The sequence below is a fragment of the Hyperolius riggenbachi genome, chromosome 12 (genome assembly GCF_040937935.1).
Source record: "Hyperolius riggenbachi isolate aHypRig1 chromosome 12, aHypRig1.pri, whole genome shotgun sequence".
Lineage (NCBI taxonomy): Eukaryota > Metazoa > Chordata > Amphibia > Anura > Hyperoliidae > Hyperolius > Hyperolius riggenbachi.
In genome coordinates, this window is record NC_090657.1 from 60,432,014 (window position 1) to 60,456,542 (window position 24,529).

The 24,529-nt window shown below is 46.3% G+C and overlaps 1 protein-coding gene across 4 annotated transcripts in view; it reads right to left on the reverse strand.

Annotated features, from left to right (window-relative positions):
- Positions 1-1,458: 1,458 nt before the first annotated feature.
- The window catches only part of C12H17orf67 (chromosome 12 C17orf67 homolog), a 91,306-nt gene continuing 68,235 nt past the window's right edge, over positions 1,459-24,529 (reverse strand). For 3 of the 4 annotated variants that reach the window (XM_068263422.1, XM_068263420.1, XM_068263421.1), the window contains exons 5-6: positions 17,784-17,924; positions 1,459-2,004 (exon numbers count right to left, since the gene is read on the reverse strand). In XM_068263422.1, coding sequence (XP_068119523.1) covers positions 17,808-17,924 — 117 coding nt within the window. In that variant the 3' untranslated portion in view covers positions 1,459-2,004; positions 17,784-17,807. The remainder of the gene's footprint in view (positions 2,005-17,783; positions 17,925-24,529) is intronic. The other variant, XM_068263423.1, reaches the window with a different exon arrangement.

Here is a 24,529-nt window from a genome sequence, read left to right on the forward strand (position 1 = left end):
AGAATAAGGGAGAAAATGACATCAGGATTAGCTTCAAAATAGCCACAGTTAAAATGGGAAATGCTAAGAAGGATTTTCTCTTTTTTTTTACTGTAGAAAAATCCGTAAAATAAAAAACGTGGACGGTGCAATACATGTGTTATGTAAGTAGAGCAAGTATTTATCTACTTATATACGTGTTTTTTTCTTCTGAGATAGTATGGCTGACAGCTCCTCTTTAAAGTGTACCTGAGATGAAGGGAATAAGAGGATTTTTACTTACCTGGGGCTTCTTCCTTTCCCCATAGTCAGCTTCCTCTGGGTCTTACCCAAAGCCGGATTAAGGCCATACAGGGCCCCAAACAGAGCAATAAATTTAGTAAAGCTCGGTAAGCATTTGGGAGGGAGGTTTGTGCATTTTAGGCCGGTTGCTCAAGCAAGCGGAAAGCACATGTATCTGGCATTAGGCTATCCCTGCTAGTGCCGGATACTAGAGACTTTGCTGTATTTATTTTTCCTTACATAAAGGTTGCCAGAAGTCCTCAGGGACTCCTCAGGGGAGGGACCCGACATTAATCGCGTACATCGATCAAATTCATCCGGTAACTGGGAGCCAGATGAAGCTGACAGTGGAATATCATTAATGCTGCCGCCGATATTCTGCTATGGATTTCCCTAACCTAATATTCACATGAACCATCTCTCACCTAAGCCTAACTCTAACACCCCCCCACACACACACACACGCACACTTAACACTAACCCCCTAAATACATGTATGCTGAAAAACAGAGCTGGGACAAGGTCCTCCAGCATCCAAGGCTGAGACACCGAAGTGTGCCCCTCCACCCCTCCCTCCCCAGCCGTCACACACTGATTGCTATTAGACAAAGGGGTGCCCCAGGGCCCCCAACACCTTAATCTCTAGTTATCTGTCTGCAGTCACTGCCAAGTATCTCATTTTCTTATTTCTCTCTGCTTCAAACACAATGGAATGATAGCTGAGCGAGTGGTGCGCCCCCTCCTACACTGCGTCCTGAGGCTGGAGCCTCTCTGGCCTCTGCCTGGCCCTGCTGAAAAAAGGTGTTGCAGTAATTTGGGTGCCAGGTGAAGCCGTTGGTTGAATATCAGTAAAATTAATGATAAGCTACTATTGGACATTGGCTAATACCGATAGCAGAGTATTGGTAATTTTACTGATATTCTACTATATATATATATATGTAAACATTTTGTACACAACACTTATTGAGGATATTATTTTGCTGCTGATACATGACTAAACCTATTTGCTAAAGTGGTCTTTCGAAAAAGCTGCAGGGCCCTTTAAGAGAGGCACGCTGGAGTATGATCCATTTCATTAGACCCAGATATGGAAACCAAACTCATTATTACAAAGTACCTACAGCCCAACGAGGATGAATGACAAAGAGACAATGTTCAGCGCTACAAAAGACACAAACATCATGTACTTGCTATAAATTTATTGCAGGCTGTTTAAATGCAAGCATCCAAGGTTATATATTAATTCATGCAGATACACAATGCAATACAGAATTCAGAGATTCTATACTGAAGTTAGTATACACCGGGTCACGTTTAAATGGTAAAATCTAGCAGGCGATCGGTCGACACCCTGATATTATACTGTACACTTCGATAGAAAAATATAACGTAGTGTTTTCGCTATAATTATAACAGCATCCAATTTGGGAGGGATAGTCCACAAATTTTACCCGCATACAGGGCGGTGCTTAGTAAGTAGGTGTGGCTTGCCCAAATATGGGCAGAATGCGGTCGCAGCCTCTGCACTCCCTACTGCTACGCCACTGGTAAGCACTATTTTGTTGCATGGGTAATCTTTCCAAGCTTGGGACGCCAGCCAGATGATCCGTGCCATAGACAGGTAGTTCCACTGCTCACAAAGTCGTTCCAATCTGTGCAACGCTGGGATTCAAGAATAAAAAAATAATATTGACGTTCATGTTTTAGTTGAGAAGAAATCTCCTAGGTCCATATCCGGAGCTGAAAGAGAAATGAATTCAATGTGTTATAATCTAACTGAGATGATTAAGGAGCAACTGTAGAGACATACTGTATAGTAGGATGCAAGGGCGTAACAATAGCCATAGCAGTTATAGCAGCTGCTATGGGGCCCTGGAGAGGAGGTGCCCCAGGTGGTACTTGGTGTGTTTATCATTAACTTCCTTGTGTTCCTCCACTCTATGATTTTGTCTAAGTGCCCATGGACTATATGCAGTGTAGGCAATGCCGGATTTGTACATTTTACCGCCCAAGGCTCAATTTTCACCAACCCCACTGCCTACCAGCCCCATTACTGTGCTTCCCTCATCATGTGTTGTTCTCCCCCTGTCCTGTGCTTCCCTTGTCCTGTCTCTTCTCCCTCTGTCCTGTAATGTCCTTCTGCGCCACAGACTGAGTCTGAGACCACAGCAATTTTCATGTTTGGCAATTTAACTGCCTGAGTGTGCCAGTGGCTGTCCGCCCCTTGCTTCCTAGTTCCCGAGGCCATGGCCTTTGTGGCCTTGCCTCAAATCCGGCCATGAGTGTAGGTCCCATGAGAATTTAAATTTCCCAGTTAACTCATATCCATAGGGTAGTGGCATGTGGCATTGCTCAAGAATGTCTACATTTTATGGCCCTATGAACGTTTTGCTATGGGGCCCATAATTTCTAGCTACACCACTGGTAGGATGTAGTCATTTTTTTCAGGATATCCACTTTTACAGTCATTTTCCTGGCTGCAGCATCAGAAAAAAATCCTATATATATTGCTGTATATTGGTATGTAGCCCCGCCCTCCCAGTGATGCTTAAGGGGCCCATACACTCAGCCGATTTTCTGGCCGATCGATCCCGATCGATTGATCGTTTGAAAATCGGTTGGCCAATCGACCGATCGATGGCCGATTTCGATCGATTGCGATGGATTTCCATCGACCAGGCAGGATGGAAAATTTAGGTCGATCTGATGAGATTGCTTATCAGTTTGCATTGGCCTTAATGGAAATCTGATGGCAAAAAAATGCCATCAGATCGAATTTCAATAGATTTCAAACTGAAATCTATTGGAATTCTTTCATGGTAAAAAATGTTCTAAAAACGCATCAGATAAATCATCAGATGCATTTCTTATCTATCTGCTGCCAATCTGACGAGTGTATGGGCATTAGCCTAGGCTGTTTAGCTATTACAGAATCCTCCTCCCAAAACATCCTGGGAGACCAGGTATTGTTTGTACTGGCTTTTAGGCTGGGTTCACATATGACATCACGTGAAAAAGTAGCGTTTTCTGCAAGTGCGATTGCGATTTTGTAATGCTTTTTTTGTGCGTTTTGTGCTTCGCATCTGCGAATCGCAGGTGCGATTTGAATAAGTTTGCTTGCATTTTTGGTGTGTTTGCGGTCCGCTAATTAAAAACGCATTTGCGTTTGAATGCATTTTTTTACCCTGAGTTTTATGCAAAATAGCCAGGAAGTAAAGAGGAAGTGGAAATACATCATCAACATTTAACAACTTCACCCCAAGGCGGTTTTTACCCTAACGGACAAGAGCGATTTTCACCTTTCCATGCTCATCCCTTTCATTTGCCAATAGCTTAATCACTACTAATCGCAATGAAATGATCTATTTCTTGTTTTTTTCACCACCAATTAGACTTTTTGGGGTTTGATATTTGTTTTCAGTAATTACTTTATTTTCTATGCATTTTAAAGCTAAATACAAGGAAAAAATGAAAAAATACACTATTTCTCCAATTTCATCCCCTATAGTTTTAATATAAACATTGCTACTGTACATAAAACCCACACATTTTATCTGCCTATTTGTCCCGGTTATCACAAGATTTTAAGTATGTCCCTAGTACAAAGTATGGTGACAATATATTATTTGTAAATAAAGGTGTATTTTTTCCTTGGTGTTTTTTCTTTCACTATTTTCACGTGCACGGGAATGCACATGCACGCACGCACGCGCGCATGTGCACAGCAGCAGCAGCACTGTCTGACTTATAAAAACGTCCTAGAGCCATTAAGAGGCTTTTATAAGTCAGTATGTCATTAACCACTTGAGGACTGCAGGGCTAAACCCCCCTAGTGACCAGGCCATTTTTAGCAAAATTGGCCACTGCAGCTTTAAGGCCAAGCTGCAGGGCCGCACAACTCAGCACACAAGTGATTTCCCCCCCCCCCCCCTTTTCTCCCCACCAACAGAGCTCTCTGTTGGTGGGGTCTGATCGCTCCCCCCATGTTTATTTTTTTTTTTATAAATATTTGTGTTGTCACTTTTTAAAAAAAAAAAACCCTCTTCCTTTAAATCCCTTCCCTCCCTCGCTCCCTTCCTCCCCACAGCCGGCCAATTACGGCGATCGGCTGTCATAGGCTTCTGCCTATGAGAGCCGATCGCTCTCTTGTCCCCCATGGGAACAGCCGTGTAACACGGCTGTCCCCAGTGCAGCGCTGCTGCTCATCGCAGCGCTGCACCTAGTAAATAGACGGCGTGATCGCCGTCTAACAGTCTCCCGAGCGGCAATAGCCGCTCGGAGACTGAAGGCGGGGCGGAGCTCCGCCCTCCGAGCATGAGATGCGCGCGCACCATGCGCGCGATCTCATGCAAAACAGAGCCCCAGGACTTTACGCCAATTGGCGTTAGGCAGTCCTGGGGCTGCCGCCGCGGCCACGCCTACTGGCGTGACGCGGGCGGCAGAAGGTTAAGTGGTAAAAAAACAAAAAAAGCATGTAAAACGCATTAAAGGATACCTGAAGTGACATGTGACGTGATGAGATAGACATGTGTATGTGCAGTGCCTAGCATGCAAATAACTATGCTGTGTTCCTTTTTTTCTTTCTGTGCCTGAAAGAGTTAAATATCAGGTATGTAAGTGGCTGACTCAGTCCTGACTCAGACAGGAAGTAACTACAATGTGACCCTCGCTGATAATAAATTCTAACTATAAAACACTTTCCTAGCAGAAAATGGCTTCTGAGAGCAAGAAAGAGATAAAAAGGGGAATTTCTTATCAGTGAGGGTTACACTGTAGTCACTTCCTGTCTGAGTCAGGACTGTGTCAGCCACTTACAGACCTGATATTTAACTCTTTCAGGCAGAGAAAGAAAAAAAAAGGAACATAGCATAGTTATTTGTGTGCTAAGCACTGTACAAACACATGTCTATCTCATCATGTCACATGTCACCTCGGGTATCCTTTAAAACACTATGCATATGCGTCACCATAGACTTTCATTATGTGCATTTTGGCAGCTATCCTGCATAATATTTAACAAAACCAGCGTTCCCGAAATGCATACTGTAAATCGCAGGTCTCCGCATCTTTTTCTGTGTCACATTGACTAACTTTGCTGCATAAAACGCAGCGTTTTACGCAACACTAGCGTTTCTGCTATGTGTGCACCCAGCCTCAAACTTTCAGTAACCAGACATTTTGCAGAGATCACCTGAAAGGATTAAAGAGGTCACCACCTGTGATAGAATTCAGAATGTAATGCTGGGAATACACCATGAGATATTGTGGTAGATAGATGGTTTGATAGATAATTTCCGGCATGTCCGATCTGATTTTCGATTATTTTTCTGATCGGTTTCTCATAGAAGTGAATGGAAATTGATAAGAAAAGATAAGAAAATTGATCGGAAAATCGATCGAAAATAAGAGCGGACAGTAAATCCGCCTGTTCAGTAAGCCAGCACCTATTTAGCAGGAGACCTTAGGCAAGTCTCCCTAACGCTGCTACTGCCTATAGAGAGCGTCCTAGGGGCTGCAGCTCTGGCGCTTTGAGTCCGCCAGGAGAAAAGCGCAATATACGGTAAGTATTTGTCTTTTAAATCAACTGAAAAATCTCATCGTGTATTCCAAGCATAAATCAGGGAGAGGAAGGATTTTACAATGGGCAAACACTGACTAATAAAATGAAAACTTCTGGAGAACACTGGGGTTTGCAAATAAAAGACTGGCAGTGCATAATAAAATGTATGTTATTTGCAAATTCAGTGTCGTCCAGAGGTAAGCCACCTATTTATATGGATTTTAGTTGATTTTAACTCTGCTTTATACCCTTTTGGGTGCCTCCTTTCCCCTTTGTGCAGTTACCCTTTTCTGCCCCTTTGTGGAGGGACCGTTGGCCCTCTGTGTTTTTGCTATAGTAAGTTCTTGGGCTCCCAGGGCTGGATTTACCATAAGGCATTGTAGACACGTGCCTACAGGCGCCTGATGATGGAGAGGTGGTTCCCTCCCCACCCTGAGTGCCTCCCTCCCTCCCTCCCTCCCTCCCTCCCTATACAGAGTCCTGATGAGAGTAAAAATGAGAGGTTACTCACCCTGCTCTCAGCATTCTACTGACAAGATCTCCCTTCAGGCAGGGGAGCTTCTAGCTACTTAATACTGAGGGGCACCTCTGGCTACCTAATACTTGGGGGCACCTGTAGCTGCCTATGACAGGCAGGGGACAGAGGCGTAGCTAGGGTTTTCAGCACCCGGGGACAAAGACAAAACGTTTTTGCCCCTCCCCCACCCAGGGCAAAATGGGTGTAGCCACACATCAGAATGTGGTTGTAGTCATAGGTGGAGTCAAATGTTATTAAAATAGCCATATTTGCCCCCTTACCCTTTCAGAAAGCCAAATGTGCTCCCTGTTTAGATAGCCAGATGTGCCCCCCTTTAAATAACCCTTTTCTCCTCCTTACGCTTCTGCACTCCTCTGAAGAGGGAGGGAGAGAAGCAGGGACACTTTCAGGCAGCCAGTGAACCACCTTTCATGCATGTGGGGGTGTAACGACCGTGCTGAGCGCCCTCACAATTTTGCACCCGGGGACACCTGTCCCCCCTTGCCCACCCATAGCTACGCCTCTGGCAGGGGAAGTAAGGGAGAAGTGACAGCTGGGCCAGCCAGCACACTTGCAGTGCAGTTGGGTGGGGGGTTTGTAGGTTCATGGAGGGCGAGGTCTAAGGTGCCAGGACATCTGGAAATCCAGGCCTGTGGGCTCTCATTGTCTCTTTGCTTTCTTTTTACTGACATAACATCTTAGCTAGTGCCCATGTTGATCTCTTCTAGACAGATAGACACTGGATCACTCCGTGTAAGTTCTGAATGTTTATTCCGTCACTTGTATAGACTACATACAAAAGTCAGATGCACCTACAATTTAAAGAAATCCTGTATAAAAAATACCCCTCTGGGGATACTTACCTTGTGTGGGGGAAGCCTCTGGACCCTAACGAGGCTTCCCCCGTCCTCCTCTGTTGCTCCGTTAGCCTGCCCCGGTCCCCCGAACTGCGGAGATGTAAATATTTACCTCTCCGAGATCCAGCGTAGGCGTACTAGCGGCTTTTCATTCGGGTAAGGCGGAAATAGTCATACCCAATCGATCCGCTCTTCTGTGCAGCCGCGAGTACTTTTGCCTAGCCCGAAGGATCCTTGCGCTGGATCCTGGCGAGGTAAATATATCAAGCCTTGTCAGGCTTGTCTGGGGAGGATTGCGGGAGGCTCCGGGGGGGGGGGGGGGGGCTGTTGGCAGCGCTGGATTGCCTGTAGCTATGTTATGGGTGAAGCCTCATTGGGACCCTGAGGCTTCCCCCTCCCGAGGTAAGTACCCCCAGGGGAGTTTTTTTTTATACAGGTTCTCTTTAGATCAACAGACCAGCATGAAGGATCATTTTGGCTGACAGTTCCCCGTACAACAAGTTGCTGGGCTCTCTGGCAAGAAGCCAGTTCTGGCCTAAGGGAAGTAGAGGGGGAGGATGAGTAAGCAGTAGCAGGAAACAACAGTGGCAGTTGAGTGGTTTTCTCACACCTCCAATCCACCTAACTGGTTAGGCAGCATCAGGGGACACCTGTATAAATCTTGAAAAACGCACTAAGGTGACTTAATTTAAAAGAGTAGATAGACATCCTAGAACACCTAAATACACCTTAAAGGACAACTGAAGTGAGAGGGATGTGGAGGCTGCCATGTTTATTTCCTTTTTAAACAATACCAGTTGCCCGGCAGCCCTGCTGATCTATTTGCCTGCAGTAGCGTCTGAATCACACAAAAAACAAGCATGCAGCTAATCTTGTCAGATCTGACAATAATGTCAGAAACACCTGATCTGCTGCTTGCTTGTTCAGGGGTTATGGCAGAGGATCAGCAGGATAGCCAGATAACTGATATTGCTTTAAAAAAATGTCTGCCTCCTTATCCCTCTCATTACAGTTGTCCTTTAAAAATGGTGCTCGGGTAATTTAGGTTGAGATTGTGTACAATCCCTTCCAAACAGGAAGGGATTGTAAATAAATTGGTTCAACTTCTTGCTTTTTCGTCAATCAGGCATGCTTTAGGCGGCATCGGTTTTTATCCAATTTGTTAATAATTATGAAATCGGATGGTCGATTGGCCACCAATTCCAGTAATATATGGGCACCTTAAAGGAAGACTATCGATTAACATGTTGTTTTTTTTAACCTGGGATTGAGAGAGTTCTGAAGTGATGATAAATAATGATGTATACATTTCACTTGCTTATCTGTTTTGTTTACTGTATCAAATTCCTTTCACTCTTAACTGAAGGCAGTCTGCTCAAATCTGACGGCAGAGAGAGCCATGAGGGGAGGAGGAATTCCCTTACAGTGCATCTGTTAACCCCGTGTGTGTGTGAGAGAGAGAGCTTTCAGCAGCTGACTGTCTCTGACTGAACTGTCTGAACTGAGCAGAGGAAATGTAACTTGTTATAAACATTTGTAATTGTCTGTGAAACCTGACACCACAGCTTTTCATACATTCTTTTTGCTTTCAGAGAAAAATACTATGTAGTCTGATATGCAAAAAAACAACACTGGCTGTGCATTTAAAGGGGAACTGAAGTAAGAGGTATACGGAGGCTGCCATATTTATTTCCTTTTAATCAATACCACTTGCCTGGCATCCCTGCTGGTCTATTTCTCTGCAGTAGTATCTGAATAACACCAGAAACGAGCATGCAGCTAGTCTTGTCAGATCTGACTTTAAAGTCTGAAACACCTGATCTGCTGCATGCTTGTTCAGGGGCTATGGCTAATAGTATTAGAGGCAGAGGATCAGCAGGGCTGCCAGGCAACTGTTATTGATTAAAAGGAAATAAATATGGCAGCCTATAACTCTTACTTCAGTTCCCCTTTAAGCAGACACCCCTTTTGACAACGATTTGTTCCAATAGAGCTAAATCATACAGAATGAAATAAAGCTTTTGCCTCTGATATTTAACATGAAAAGTAGGAAAATGTTTAAACAGCTATTTAGATATTATTTGTACATTGTCATTTTAGAACACCTGGTTTTATAGTGTTCTGGACTAGGCAGGCTGGTCTTGTAAGTGTCACATTGCAGCCTCAGTTTTATCTCTGTGTCATGTGTAATAACGTTGTACATGGTAAAGTGAAAAAGTCTGGAAAGAACAGAAGCGCTTAATTAATGTCACACAGATTACTGCAGACCTTTAATGACTGTACCACCTTATTAATTATTCTACAGATTTAATCACGACAAGAAGGAAAAAAACAATACCTTTTCAGACAACTCCTCTGTGTCCCTGTCATGTATCCACAGCGATATAATTATGTGCTGTTCAGGATCGCTGCCTATGACTGTACCTGGCATTTTACGGTATATTTTTAGCTTATATGAATTAATTTGAACTTATGTATGGTACTTTTCACAAAAGAAAATAGGCAGGAACAAAGCTTTAGGCACAGTCGTTCTAATGTTTAGTGGATGACAGGCTCCCAGGCATTCCAGTAAGTTTCAACAAGAAATACAGCGCTGAACAAAAAAATACCTGAAATTGTAAAAATACCTCCTGGTATGGTGTGCAGCTCTCCCCAACCAGCAGGTGGGGCCAGAGTAACAGCTCACACCCAGTGGAAGACGCACAGGGGGCGTGTCACAAATCAGATGTATTATTGGATGTAACGAAAAACACATAAATCCAGGCACATCACCTCAAATTAGGACATTTAAATAAGTTATTAACCACTTAAAGAGACACTGAAGCGAAAAAAAAAATGATATAGTGAATTGGTTGTGTACTATGAATAATTACTAGAAGATTAGCAGCAAAGAAAATATTCTCATACTTTTATTTTCAGGTATATAGTGTTTTTTCTAACATTGCATCATTCTATAATATGTGCAGATTACACAACACTCAGCATTCAAAATTAGTCTTTCAGAGCAGTCTGTGAAGTAATGACATCTCCTCTAGCAGAGGAAAAGTAAATAGTCCAGGAACAGTTGAGATAATAAAAGTCAGATAACAGCCCTCTCCATGACTAACTTAGTCGGAGAGCTTAATGGCTTGTTTGCATAGAGATAACAACTGGAGTTTCTCAACTCTTCCTGTACTGGAAACAATTACACTGATGTATCTGATCTTACTGTTTTATTTCTTAGCTGTGCTACACATACAAATCATCATATCATCATTTTTTTTTCGCTTCAGTGTCTCTTTAAAGAGAAACTGTTGTGAAAATCTTAAAATTTTAAACACATACAAGAAAGAAGTACCTTTCTTCCAGAGTAAAATGAGCCATAAATGACTTTTCTCCTATGTTGCTGTCACTTACAGTAAGTAGTAGGCATCTGACATTACCGACAGATTTTGGGTTAGTCCATCTCATCTTGGGGGATTCTAAGCATGGCCTTTAGTCTTTATAAAGACATTCCCTGAAAAAGATTTATACACTGATGCTGACCAGCCTCCCTGCTCACCGTACACTTTTTTTGGCAGCTGGACGGAGCAACTGCCATTCACTAAGTGCTTTTAAAAATAAAGAAAACCCTAAGAACCCCCTATGAGAAGATGGGCTAGTCTAAAATCTGTCGGTAATGTCAGATTACTTACTGTAAGTTACAGCAACATAGGAGAAAAGTAATTTATGGCTCATTTAACTCTGGAAGAAACGTACTTCTTATTTGTATATGTTAATATGTATTTTAAATTTTAAGATTTTCGTGATAGAGGTCCTTAAGTACCAGCGGTCTCTGCCCTTTTAAGGGCCAGAGACCGCTGGTACAGAAACAGCGGAATCCTGACGAATCGCCGCATATACCCGCCGCAACCGCTGTCACCGCCGCACGTCAGGAACCTGGGCCACCCACTCTACCATCTCTGTGACGGCAGAGTTCCTGTGAGCCGGTCAGGAGCCGCTTTCATTGGCTCCTGGCCCTGTCTTTCAATGTAAGCCAATGGGAGTTGCTTACATTGAAAGACAGGGCCAGGAGCCAATGAAAAAGCAGCACCTGACCCACTCACAGGGCTCTGCCATCATAGAGACAGGCAGAGTGAGTGAGCGGCAACGGGAGACGGTGGGGATTCAGTGGCGAGATCGGCGGGAGCGACGAAAACTTCAGATGCGTGCATCGGCGGTTAATTGAAATCTACTCCCTGGCAGCCAGATAGCCATCAAAACAGGGCGTAGATTTCAACTACAGCAGTCTGAAAGTACTTAAGGAGGTGTGGCCAGGAAATGGCAACCCCCCCCCAAAAAAACAGTTAACCCTTTGCACGCTCACATGCTAATGTTCAAATGCATACCTGGGTACTTCTGCGCAGTGTTGAGAAATGCATTATTTTGTAACTTAGACCCGGGCTTTTAACTTAGCTGTAGTGATAGCAGTGGTGCCTGGATGAATGATTCCTGTGAATGCATTTGAACATTAGCATGTGAGTGTGCAAAGGGTTAACTGTTTTTTTGTATTATTGGATGTGCCTTGGTAAAGTATATGGTCAATGGTGCCTGAGCACCTTCTGAGCTGAAAGATGCAGGGCGGGGATGAGAAAATAGGCAAATCAGGAGATTGTACCTTTTTTTTATTATCATACTACTGCAGCCAGGGGCGTAACTATAGGGGATGCAACCCCTTTAGCCGCAGGGGGCCTAGTGGTCCTCTGGGGCCCGCCCAGGGCCGTTTTGGGGGGCAGAAGCACCCTTTGTGGGGGCAGCGCTGCCGCCCGATTGTGGGACCCCCCAGGTGTTGAACTGGCCGTGCCGCGCCAGTTCATTCCCCGCAGCCCGCAGCTCACCTTAGCCTACGGGAGTCTTCCGGGAGGCAAAGCAGGGCTACGGGAAGATGGCGTTCAAAGCCCTGCACTGGAGACTATTTGTGTCTCCAGTACGGGGCTTCGGGCGCCATCATACCGTAGCCCTGCTCTCTGCCTGTCAGCGCGGGAGATTTGCTGCAGGAGGATCGTCGGGGGAGCTGCGTGCCAGAGGCTGGCCGGGAGAGGAGACTTCTGCCAGGTGAGTGAATTATTTTTTTTGCAGGTGCATTATTTTCTAGTGAAATGCTGCCCACATTACGATTTCTGTTGAAATGCTGCCCACTTTACAATTGATTTCTGATTAAATGCTGCCCACTTTAGGTTTATTTTCTGGTAAAATGCTGCCCACTTTAGGATTATCTTCTGGTGAAATGCTGCCCACTTTACAATTATTTTCTGGTAAAATGCTGCCCACTTTAGGATTTTTTTCTGGTGAAATGCTGCCCACTTTACGATTGATTTCTGATTAAATGCTGCCCACTTTAGGTTTATTTTCTGGTAAAATGCTGTCCACTTTAGGATTATTTTCTGGTGAAATGCTGCCCACTTTACATTTATTTTCTGGTGAAATGCTGCCCACTTTAGGATTTTTTCTGGTGAAATGCGGCCCACTTTACGATTATTTTCTGGTGAATTGCTGCCCACTTTACGATTGTTTTCTGATGAAATGCTGCCCACTTTACGATTCATTTCTGGTGAAATGCTGCCCACTTTACGATTATTTTTTGGTGAAATGCTGCCTACTTTACGATTATTTTCTGGTGAAATACTGCCCACTTTAGGATTATTTTCTGGTGAAATGCTGCCCAATTTATGATTATTTTCTGGTGAAATTCTGCCCACTTTAGATTATTTTCTGGTGAAATGCTGCCCACTTCAGGATTATTTTCTGGTGAAATTCTGCCCACTTTACGATTAATTTCTGGTGAAATGCTGCACACATTACGATTATTTTATAATGAAACATTGCCACATTACGATTATTGTATGGCGAATTGCTGCCCCATTACAATTATTTTATAGTTAAACGCACCCCCATTATAATTATTTGGCACCTATGGGGGGGGGGGGATGGCATCCACATTTTCACAGGGGGAGCCCAGTGATCTCTAGTTACGCCCCTAACTGTAGCCCTACTGCTTCCCAATGGATTTTTTTTTAGCTATTGGTATACAGTGCATAGGGCCTGATTTGCTATGTGGGGAACACTGAAGAGCAGTAGCAAGCTTGAGTGACCCAGCAAATTTAAGAGCCTGTTAATACAAAAGTGTTAAACTAACCTGCACTTTATGTTGTTTGATTTTGGAATTCTGAACACCAGGCCCTTTTTTCGCTATGGTATCTATTCAATTAACATTTCAGTTGAGTTTCCTCACAAGAGATGTTTTTACACCTCATCAATGAAACATCTTTTAAGCTGAACTTCAAGAAGCAAGAATATACTCAAAATAAGTTGGATTTTACTCAAAGGCACTGTGGCTTTAGGCCTAGTTCACATTATAAATCGTCAGCCCAATGGCAAGCGATTTATTGAGCAATTTTGAAAGCACTTTTCTAAGCGCTTTCAGGGCGATTTGCGCTTAGAAAAGCCATTTTTTAAGCGCTATTGTGTAGCGTTTTTTTTCCACTTCCTGACATCAGTCACTAAGTGAACTCCTTGCCCCGGAAATGAATACATGCACAGGGGCACAGGGGGACAGAAGGAGGCACAAAGGGGCACAGAAGGAGGCAGAGGTGGCACAGGGGGACTGAAGGAGGCACATGGAGACAGAAGGAGGTACAAAGGGAGATGGAAGGACAAACAGGGGGTCAGACATGGCACAAGGGACTGAAGGAGGCACAAGGAGACAGAAGGAGGCACAAAAGGGACAGAAGAAGGCACAAAAGGGGAAAGAATGATGCACAAGGGACAGAGGTGGCAGCTGCTTGTAACTTACGCTAAGTAAATGCAGCAGAAGCAAGTAATAGAACACCCACAGGTGGGGCTTAATCCAGGGGTGGGGCTTCGTTTGGGGAAGGGCTTAAATCAGCAACATGGCACCCCCAGGACCAATGGCACTCCAGGCAATGGCCTGTACTGCCTATGCCTACAGGCTCCCCTGGGTGGATGCACCCTACATGGGTAGTGTAGTGTTCTATCTTACTTACCTACTACCCATCTTACCTTCTTAAAATAACAAACCATTGATTAAAAGAAAGAATATTAGGCCTTATGGCCAAAAACTTCTCAGGCACTCTTATTGACCTGAGGAAGTGGGCCAAGACCCGTTAAACGCGTTGTCTATAGTACATTAATAAATATAGTTTTTTCCATTAATCAATGATTTGTTCTTCTAGAAAGGTAAGATATTACACTTCTCATCTATTAAACCATCTACAATAGTACACCGTCAAGGGCGCCTCAATCTATCTTTTTAGCATAGTTCATACCATAAAGGGGACCTTAGTGACGAGGATTCTATGAAGTCCTCACCACTTATTCAGGACAGCATCTGCACCAACAGACCTGGGACAACGAGCAGGGACGGTCATTTTCCCGCAGGCTCAGGCAGTGGTTGCAAATTTGGCAGAAGTAGTGTGTAGAATACCTATACACGTTATATTTTACTCCATTGTCCAATGACACTGCACTATTGGGCTCCTGGTCATTCTCATCCCGCAGGTACTTGGAGGCTATGGGTAACCATCAAGGACCAAAAACATTTTACTAAGAGGCTGCATATCAGTCAGTGGTTTTACCAACAGGGTTCGGGTATTACAATAATGCCAGTTTCCCAGCATTCAATTGTCGCAGCTACAGTCAGGCATTATATGAATAACATGAATTACATGTGATTGCATTTAAAGGACCTCTGTCGCGAAAATCGTAACATTTAAAATATATGTAAACTTATACAATTAAGAAGTACATTTCTTCCAGAGTAAAATAAGCCATAAATTACTTTTCTCCTATGTTGCTGTCACTTACAGAAGGTAGTAGAAATCTGACAGAACCAACAGGTTTTGGACTAGCCCATCTCCTCATGGGCGTTCACAGGGATTTCTTTATTTTCAAAATGCAGTTAGTGAATGGCAGTTGCTCCGTCCAACTGCCAAAAAAGTGTACGGTGAGCAGGGAGGCTGGTCAGCAGCTTTGTATAAATCTTTTCCAGGGAGTGTCTTTATAAAGAATAAAGGCCATGCTGAGAATACCCTATGGAGAGATGGACTAACCCAAAACATGTCGGTAATGCCAGATTTCTACTTCCTACTGTAAGTGACAGCAACATAGGAGAAAAGTAATTTATGGCTCATTTTACTCAGAATCAGAATCAGAAACTTTATTTCGCCAAGCACGACTGGGTCGTGCCCGGAATTGGGCTTGGCACGTACAGGGTACTGATACATGATATACAGTGTTTACAGATACAGGACAGGGCATGCAGTAGGAACAGAACATTATACAGAATACAGAACATTATATAACTTTTATGCGGAGGGAGACAATGTGGCATAATTACAATACAAAAAACTCCTGAAAGGTACGCTTGAGCTGAAGCGGCGTCTATGTGCAGGGTGCTTCAGTGCGTCATGGTATTGTGGGGTGGGGATGGGCATTTCCACGGAGAGAGTTCAGGAGGTTGACAGCCGAGGGAAAGAAACTGTTCTTATGTCTAGAGGTCCTGGTGTAGATGGATCGGAACCGGAGCTTCCGGCACGAGGGGAGCCGATTAAAGAAGCGGTAGCCTGTGTGCGAGGGGTCGTTGGCGATCTTTAATGCTCTGGTGTTCAGCCTGGAGTGGTAGAGGAGGTCCAGAGTTGGAAGGGATCTCCCGATGATCCTCTCTGCAGATTTGATGACCCTCTGCAGTTTGAGCTTGTCGCTGGCGGAGGAGCTGGCGTACCAGACCAGGATGGACGAGCATAGGACGGATTCGATCGTGGCGGAGTAAAAATTTGTCAGGAGTTTTTGGGCCATGCCGAACTTTTTCAGTTGGCGGAGAAAGAAAAGTCTCTGCTGGGCTTTCCTCTGTGTTGAGGCAGTGTTGGTGTTCCACCTCAGGTCATTGGAGATAGTTGTGCCCAGGAGGCGGACACTGGGGACTCTTTCCACTTCCATGCGATCAATGTGGATTGGAGGCGGGAAAGAGGCGCGCCTCCTGAAATCAACGATCATCTCCACCGTTTTTGCTGTGTTTAGGACCAAACCGTTCTCTCTGCACCAGCGGCATATGCTTTCGACCTGGTGGCGGTACGCCTTCTCATCGTTTTTGGTGATGAGACCTACAATGGTCGTGTCATCGGCAAATTTGATTACTTTTACCGAGTCTGACGTGGATTTGCAGTTGTTCGTATACAGAGAGAACAGAAACGGCGACAGGACGCAGCCTTGTGGGGCCCCTGTGTTGGTGATCCTAGGTTGTGAGGAGATGGTGCCTAACCTGACGACCTGGGACCTGTTGGTGAGGAAGTCCGTGATCCACAGGCGAAGGATGGGGTGGACTCCTAGCGCAGCGAGATTGTCTTGAAGTATTTTAGAGCTGATGGTATTGAATGCTGAGCTGAAGTCCAGTAGGAGGATCCTGGCGTAGGAGTCCGGCCCATCCAGGTGATCATAGACGTGCTCCAAGCAGATGTTGATGGCGTCATCTGTGGACCTGTTCGCTCTGTACGCGAATTGGTGCGGGTCCAGCAGTCCCTCAGTAGAGTGCTTAAGGAGGGGTAGCACCATGCTTTCAAAAGCTTTCATGATCACGGATGTAAGTGCCACGGGCCTGAAGTTGTTGAGGTCGAGGATGCCCTGCTTTTTGGGGACAGGGATAATGGCAGACCTCTTGAAGCACGCGGGAACTTTGCCTTCCTGGAGGGACCTTGTGAAGATGGAAGAGAGGGTGGTAGCGAGCTGGCGAGCACAGGTTTTCAGGCAGGCTGGTGACACTCCGTCCGGACCTGAGGCTTTCCTAGCATTTAACCTTAGCAAGTGTTTCAGTACATCCGCCTCCCTCACTGACGGTGGGGGTGAGTGAGGGCTCAGGGCTACAGTGGCAGATTGTGCAGGTGGCTGTGGGAGTCCTGCAAGTGCTGGCTGGTTCTCGAATCTGCAGTAGAAGTCGCTGAGACTCTCGGCAAGCTCAGTGCTCGGTGTGGCATGCTGAGGGGGGGGGCTTGTAGTTGGTGGCAGCCTTCAGTCCTTTCCACACGGCTCGTGGGTCGTTTGAGGAGAGGTTCTGTTCCAGCTTTTCTGCGTAGCACTTCTTTGCGGACCTCAGCTCTCTGTTCAGGTCGTTTCTTGCCTTCTTGTATTCCTCCTGGTTGCCGGACTTATGTGCGGCTTCTTTGCTGCGCCGTAGTTGTCGTAGTCTTTTTGAGAACCACGGTTTATCGTTTGGATACAGTTTGAAGGTTTTAGTTGGGATACAGGAGTCCTCGCAGAAGCTAATGTACGAGGATACGTTGTCTGCCCACTCGTCCAGGTTACTCTGGAAGAAACATACTTCTTATTTGTATGTGTTTAAAACTTTAAGATTTTAGAGACAGTTCCTCTTACACTAGGGGTACGTAGTCTTTAATAAAGGTTTTTTCACCACTATCTGGTGTCTGATCTTCAGTACATTACTGCAGGAGATGGTCACTTGTTTGCTGCCTGTTATGCTTGTGATGTTGCCAGGAAAGTGATGTTATGCAGACTAGTATAGTCCCATTTTAATACGTGCTAACAAAGATATACTTACAAGAGTGAGGCTGCACGGTTGCCATTAAACAGGACTGACAATATTGCGGTTGCAGTGAGGATAGCAATGGGGATTCCACCAGTTCTCATAGAACTGCTCCTCTGATCGCTGCTCCAGACGCTGAAGGTACAGCATGTACTCCTGGAAAACACAGAAGAAACCACCATTTTTTAAAACATGATTTAAAGGGGTACTCTGTTTTAGAACAAAGATGTATATGTATACAGTGTATAACCAATTAGGGGGCCAAATTTACCATAAGGCACTGTAGGTTCATGCCTACAGGTGCGTGATGATAGAAAGGCAGCTCACTCCCTTTCTTGAGTGCCTTCCTCCTTTTCTATGCAGAGTCCCAAGTGGAGCATTAATGAGATGCATCCCACTAACAAGATCGTCCTTCAGTCGGAAGTACGTCTAGCTACCTAATACCTGGGGGCACCTCTAGTTACTCAGTATTAGGTAGCCAGAAGTACACTCAGTATTAAGGGACACCTACCTACCTACCTACCTACCCTGGGCTGAGGAAGTAAGGGAGAAGTGACAGCTGGGCCAGCCATCATATTTGCGGTGTGGTTCGGTGGGGGTTTAATAGGTTTGTGGGGGGCAAAGTGTAAGGTGCCAGGACATCTATGCGTATAGGCTGCTGTGATGTAAATCCAGGCCTGTCACCAATACACAAGTCATTTTTATAACTGAGCATGATTACCGTACCAGTGCCATAGGGTTAGCAGCAGCTATGGGCCCCATAGCCAGTGGGGACCCAGTGATCTTGGCCAATGATAAGTGTGTCTGCAAAAAGCCTCATGATGGGGGGATATCTATATTTGTAGAGATGGGCCGAACGGTTCGCCGGCGAACGGTTCCAGGCGAACTTTGGTGGTTTTGCGGAAGTTCGATTCACCCATAATGCACTATGAGGGTCAACTTTGACCCTCTGCATCACAGTCAGCAGGCACATTGTAGCCATTCAGGCTACACTTAGCCCTGGAGCCCCCCCCATATATAAGGCAGGCTCACCGGCCATTACACTCACTCGTGTGCCTGCTAGAGACAGACTAGGGACAGCTGCTGCAGACTTGTTCTCCTAGGGACAGATTAGTTAGGTTCTAGGCTGCTTAGCTTGCTCCTGGCTGATTATTATTGCTTTTATAGCACCCCTCAACAGCTCTTTTCAGAGCTAATCCTGTTCTTTTTTTTTCTGTGTGTCAAACTGACACTTTTGTTGCATGCACAGCCTTGCTAATTCATAGTGTGTGTGCCACTGCCAGCAGCCCAGCACATTCAGTGACTACCTGTGTGTGTGATAGGGAGCTGCACATTGTACTACCCAGTACTGCATATACCCAGTACCTGTTGTGTTAATTAACCCACCTCATCACTGCATATACCTAGCTTTGTGTTGAGTGAACCCAGCTCACTGCATCTAACTACCTGTTGTGTTGAGTGAACCCAGCTTACTGCATCTAACTACCTGTTGTGTTCAGTGAACCCACCTCACTGCATCTAACTACCTGTTGTGTTGAGTGAACCCACCTCACTGCAAATACCTAGCTGTTGTGTTGAGTGAACCCACCTCACTGCATATACCTAGCTGTTCTGTTGAGTGAACCCACCTCACTGCATATAACTACCTTTACTGTTGAGTAAACCCACCTCACTGCATCTAACTACCTGTTGTGTTCAGTGAACCCAGCTCACTGCATCTAACTACCTGTTGTGTTCAATGAACCCACCTCACTGCATATACCTAGCTGTTGTGTTGAGTGAACCCACCTCACTGCATATACCTAGCTGTTGTGTTGAGTGAACCCACCTCACTACATATACCTAGCTGTTCTGTTGAGTGAACCCACCTCACTGCACATAACTACCTTTACTGTTGAGTGAACCAACCTCACTGCATATAACTACCTTTACTGTTCAGTGAACTCAGCTCACTGCATACAACTACCTTTGTGTTGAGTGAACTCACCTGACTGCTTCTAACTACCTTTTGTGTTCAGTGAACCCACCTCACTGCATATAACTACCTTTGTGTTCAGTGAACCCACCTCACTGCATATAACTACCTTTACTGTTCAGTGAACCCACCTCACTGCATCTAACTACCTGTTGTTATCCCTAGGAGAGCATGTGCCTTTTTCTGAGCACTGTATTTTGGGCCAGGTCCGCATGAAATCACAGCAACACCACCTCGCACAGACCTGCCGTTCAGTGAACCCAGCTCACTGCATCTAACTACCTTTACTGTTCAGTGAACCCACCTCACTGCATCTAACTACCTGTTGTGTTGAGTGAACCCTGCTCACTGCATCTAACTACCTGTTGGGTTCAGTGAACCCACCTCATTGCATATACCTAGCTGTTGTGTTGAGTGAACCCACCTCACTGCATATAACTACCTTTACTGTTGAGTGAACCCACCTCACTGCATCTAACTACCTGTTGTGTTCAGTGAACCCACCTCACTGCATCTAACTACCTGTTGTGTTCAGTGAACCCACCTCACTGCATATACCTAGCTGTTCTGTTGAGTGAACCCACCTCATTGCATATAACTACCTTTACTGTTCAGTGAACCCACCTCACTGCATCTAACTACCTGTTGTGTTCAGTGAACCCAGCTCACTGCATCTAACTACCTTTACTGTTCAGTGAACCCACCTCACTGCATATACCTAGCTGTTCTGTTGAGTGAACCCACCTCATTGCATATAACTACCTTTACTGTTGAGTGAACCCACCTCACTGCATCTAACTTCCTGTTGTGTTCAGTGAACCCAGCTCACTGCATCTAACTACCTTTACTGTTCAGTGAACCCACCTCACTGCATATACCTAGCTGTTGTGTTGAGTGAACCCACCTCACTGCATATACCTAGCTGTTCTGTTGAGTGAACCCACCTCACTGCATATAACTACCTTTACTGTTGAGTGAACCCACCTCACTGTATATAACTACCTTTACTGTTCAGTGAACCCACCTCACTGCATCTAACTACCTGTTGTGTTCAGTGAACCAAGCTCACTGCATCTAACTACCTTTACTGTTCAGAGAACCCACCTCACTGCATCTAACTACCTTTACTGTTCAGTGAACCCACCTCACTGCATCTAACTACCTGTTGTGTTGAGTGAACTCACCTCACTGCATCTAACTACCTTTTTTGTTCAGTGAACCCAGCTCACTGCATATACCTAGCATCCCCCCCAGATGGAAAAAATGGACAAGCCAGGAAGAGGTAGAGGCAGACCCAGAGGAAGGCCACCAGGCACCGGCAGGTCTGTGCAAGGTGGTGTTGCTGTGATTTCATGCGGACCTGGCCTAAAATACAGTGCTCAGAAGAAGGCACATGCCATCACTTCCCAAAATTGTGAGGACGTGCTTGAGTATTTAACACAGAACACCTCATCTCCCGCAGCCACCAGCGCTACAACAAGCACCACATCCGCTGCATTTGACACTTCGCAGAAGTTATTTGATGGTGGTGAAATCACTGATTCCTAGCCACTACTGCAACAACAAGAAGAAGGCGCAGGTACACCACCTCATACGTCCTAGTTAGGTGGCGATAGTATGGACGTAACGTGTGAGGAGGAGGATGATGAACCACCTGAAGTGTGTGCAGTTGAGGAGGTGTCTGAGGAAAGCGAAGCTGGCCAGGAGGATTATGATGACGATTATACGGATGCCACGTATGTTCCCAGTAGAGGAGATGACCAGGGGGACAGTTCAGAGGGGGAGTCAGAGAGGAGTAGGAGGAGACGACTCCATTATAGAAGCAGAGGGAGCTCGTCCTCAGAAACAGCTGGGGGCAGTGTCTTGCGCCATGTATCGCCAGCTATGGCCAGCTAGCCAACATGCCCTTCAACGTCAGCTGCTGATGCCACCGTAGCGCCATCACCCCAGGGGGGCTCAGCGGTTTGGAAATTTTTTAACATGTGTGTCTCAGATCGGAGCAAAGCCATCTGTTCTCTCTGCCAGCAAAAATTGAGCCGTGGAAAAGCCAACTCTCACGTAGGGACGAAGGCACCTGGAGAAAAGGCACAAACAGCTATGGCAAGAACACCTGAGGAAAAGCAGCACCACTCAAAAGACAAGCCACCCTCCTTCTCCTCTTACTCCTTCAGGTGCATCGTCTTCATCCGCTTCCTCCCTTGCACCTTCACAGCCACCCTCCTCCACACCACCTCTTCCCTTAAGCGGTTCCTTCTCCTCTGCCCACAGCAGTACCCAGCTGTCCGTAAAGGAAGTATTTAAGCGTAAGATGCAAATGTCTGCCAGTCACCCTCTTGCCCGACGTCTGACAGCTGGCGTGGCGGAACTATTAGCTCTCCAGCTATTACCATACAAGCTGGTGGAGTCAGAGGCTTTCCGTAAATTTGTGGCCATTGGGACACCGCAGTGGAAGATACCAGGCCGCACTTATTTTTCACGAAAGGCCATACCCAAACTGCACCACGTAGTTGACAGGCAAGTGGTGTCATCTATTGCGAAGAGTGTTGGGTCAAGGGTCCACCTGACCACGGATGCCTGGTCTGCCAAGCATGGGCAGGGCCGCTACATTAGGTACACAGCCCATTGGGTCAACCTGGTGACCGATGGCAGCAAGCAGGGAGTACGTGGCTGCGCAGCGGACCGACTTGTCACACCTCCACAGCTTGCAGGCAGGCCTCCAGCCACCTCCTCTCCGCCTGCTACCACCTCTTCGCTGTCGTCATCCTCCTCCTCCTCCTTGGCTGGTGCCATGATCTACTCTCCAGCTACACAGCCCCCACACCCCAGGGCCTATGCTGCATGTCAGGTACGACAGTGTCACGCAGTGTTAGACATGTCTTGCCTCAAAGTGGAGAGTCACACTGGAGCAGCTCTCCTGGCTGCTCTTAACAAACAGGTGGAGCAATGGCTGACCCCGCACAAGCTTGAGCAACGTGGTGTGTGACAACGGCAGCAATCTCATTTCCGTGTTGAATTTGGGAAAGCTGACACACATACCCAGCATGGCACATGTGCTGAATCTGGTCGTGCAAAGATTTGTGTCCAAGTACCCAGGCTTAGAGGACGTCCTGAAGCAGGCCAGAAAGTTGTGTGGGCATTTCAGGTGCTCTTACAAGGCCATGGCAGGCTTTGCGGACATTCAGCGTAGAAACAACTTGCCGGTGAGACGCCTGATTTGCGATAGCCCGACTCGCTGGAATTCCACCCTGCTGATGTTCTTTCACCCTGCTAGACCAGGAGAAAGCCGTCACCCAGTACCTGTATCATTACAATACAAGGACACAATCTGGGAGGATGGGGATGTTGTGGCCCAACAACTGGACACTGATGCGAAATGCATGCAGGGTCATGGCGCCCTTTGAGGAGGTGACCTAACTGCTGAGGGCACCATCAGCGACTTGATCCCCTACGCCTACTTCCTGGAGCGTGCCGTGCGTAGAGTGGTGGATACAGCTGTGGAGGAGCGTGAACGAGAACAGTTACAGCAGCAGGAGTCGTGAGAGTGATTTACATCCGAACCCAATGTTTCCACAACACCTGCGGCAGCACAGAGGGGGGGAGGAGGAGGAGGAAGAAGAGGAGTCGTGTGGGGAAGGAGAGGAGTCAGACTCTGATGATGATGATGATGAGGAAGGTGTTTCTGTGGAGGAGGAAGAGGCGGCGGAAGAAGAACAACCGCGGCAGCCATCACAGGGGGCTTCTGCTGCTCCACGTTCCCGTGGTATTGTTCGTGGCTGGGGGGAGGAAGAGGAGTTGCGTCCCGTCACTGAGGAAGAGCAAGAGGAGATGGAGAGTACGTCTGCATCCAGCTTTGTGCAGATGGCCTCTTTCATGTTGTCCAGCCTGTTGAGGGACCCCCGTATCAAAAAACTCAAGGCGAATGACCTGTACTGGGTGGCCACGATACTAGACCCTCGGTACAGGCACAAAGTGGCGAACCTGTTACCAACTCAACACAAGGTGGAAAGGATGCAGCACTTGCAGAACAAGATGTCGATGATGCTTTACAATGCGTTTAAGGGTGATGTGGCTGTACAACGCAATCAAGGTACCACTGGCAGTAACCCTCCTCCTCCCAAGTCCACGCAGGCAAGGACAGGAGGCTCCAGCGATCTCAGGGTGATGTCAGACATGCGGACATTCTTTAGTTCAACTCCTTGCCATAGTCCTTCCGGATCCACCCTCCACCAACGCCTGGACCGGCAGGTAGCTGACTACCTGGCCTTGAGTGTGGATGTAGACACTGCGAGCAGCGACGATGAACCCTTGGACTACTGGTTGCGCAAGCTTGACCTGTGGCCAGAGCTGTCCCAATTTGCCATACAACTTCTCTCTTGCCCTGCTGCAAGCGTCCTGTCAGAAAGGACCTTCAGTTCAGCTGGAGGCATTGTCACTGAGAAGAGAAGTCGCCTAAGTCACAACAGTGTTCAGTACCTGACCTTTATCAAAATGAATGAGGAATGGATCACGGAGGGCTACTGCATGACCGAAGACTAAGTCAGTCCCCACACACAGCATCTCTGCCTGCAGGCCACTTGCCTTCTCCGCCACCACCAACAGGATCCAGGACTCTAGGCGGATTCCTGAATTTTTAAGGCCACTGCTAGCAGCGGCCGCTACACTAATTTTTCTGGTACGTGTACATGCCTGCCTAATTTTTCTGGCTGCACTGCGGGCGGCTGCAACAAAAAAACAAAAGGCATGGACATGTGCCCATCCCCCTTCGTGATCATTACCTTGCCGCGGT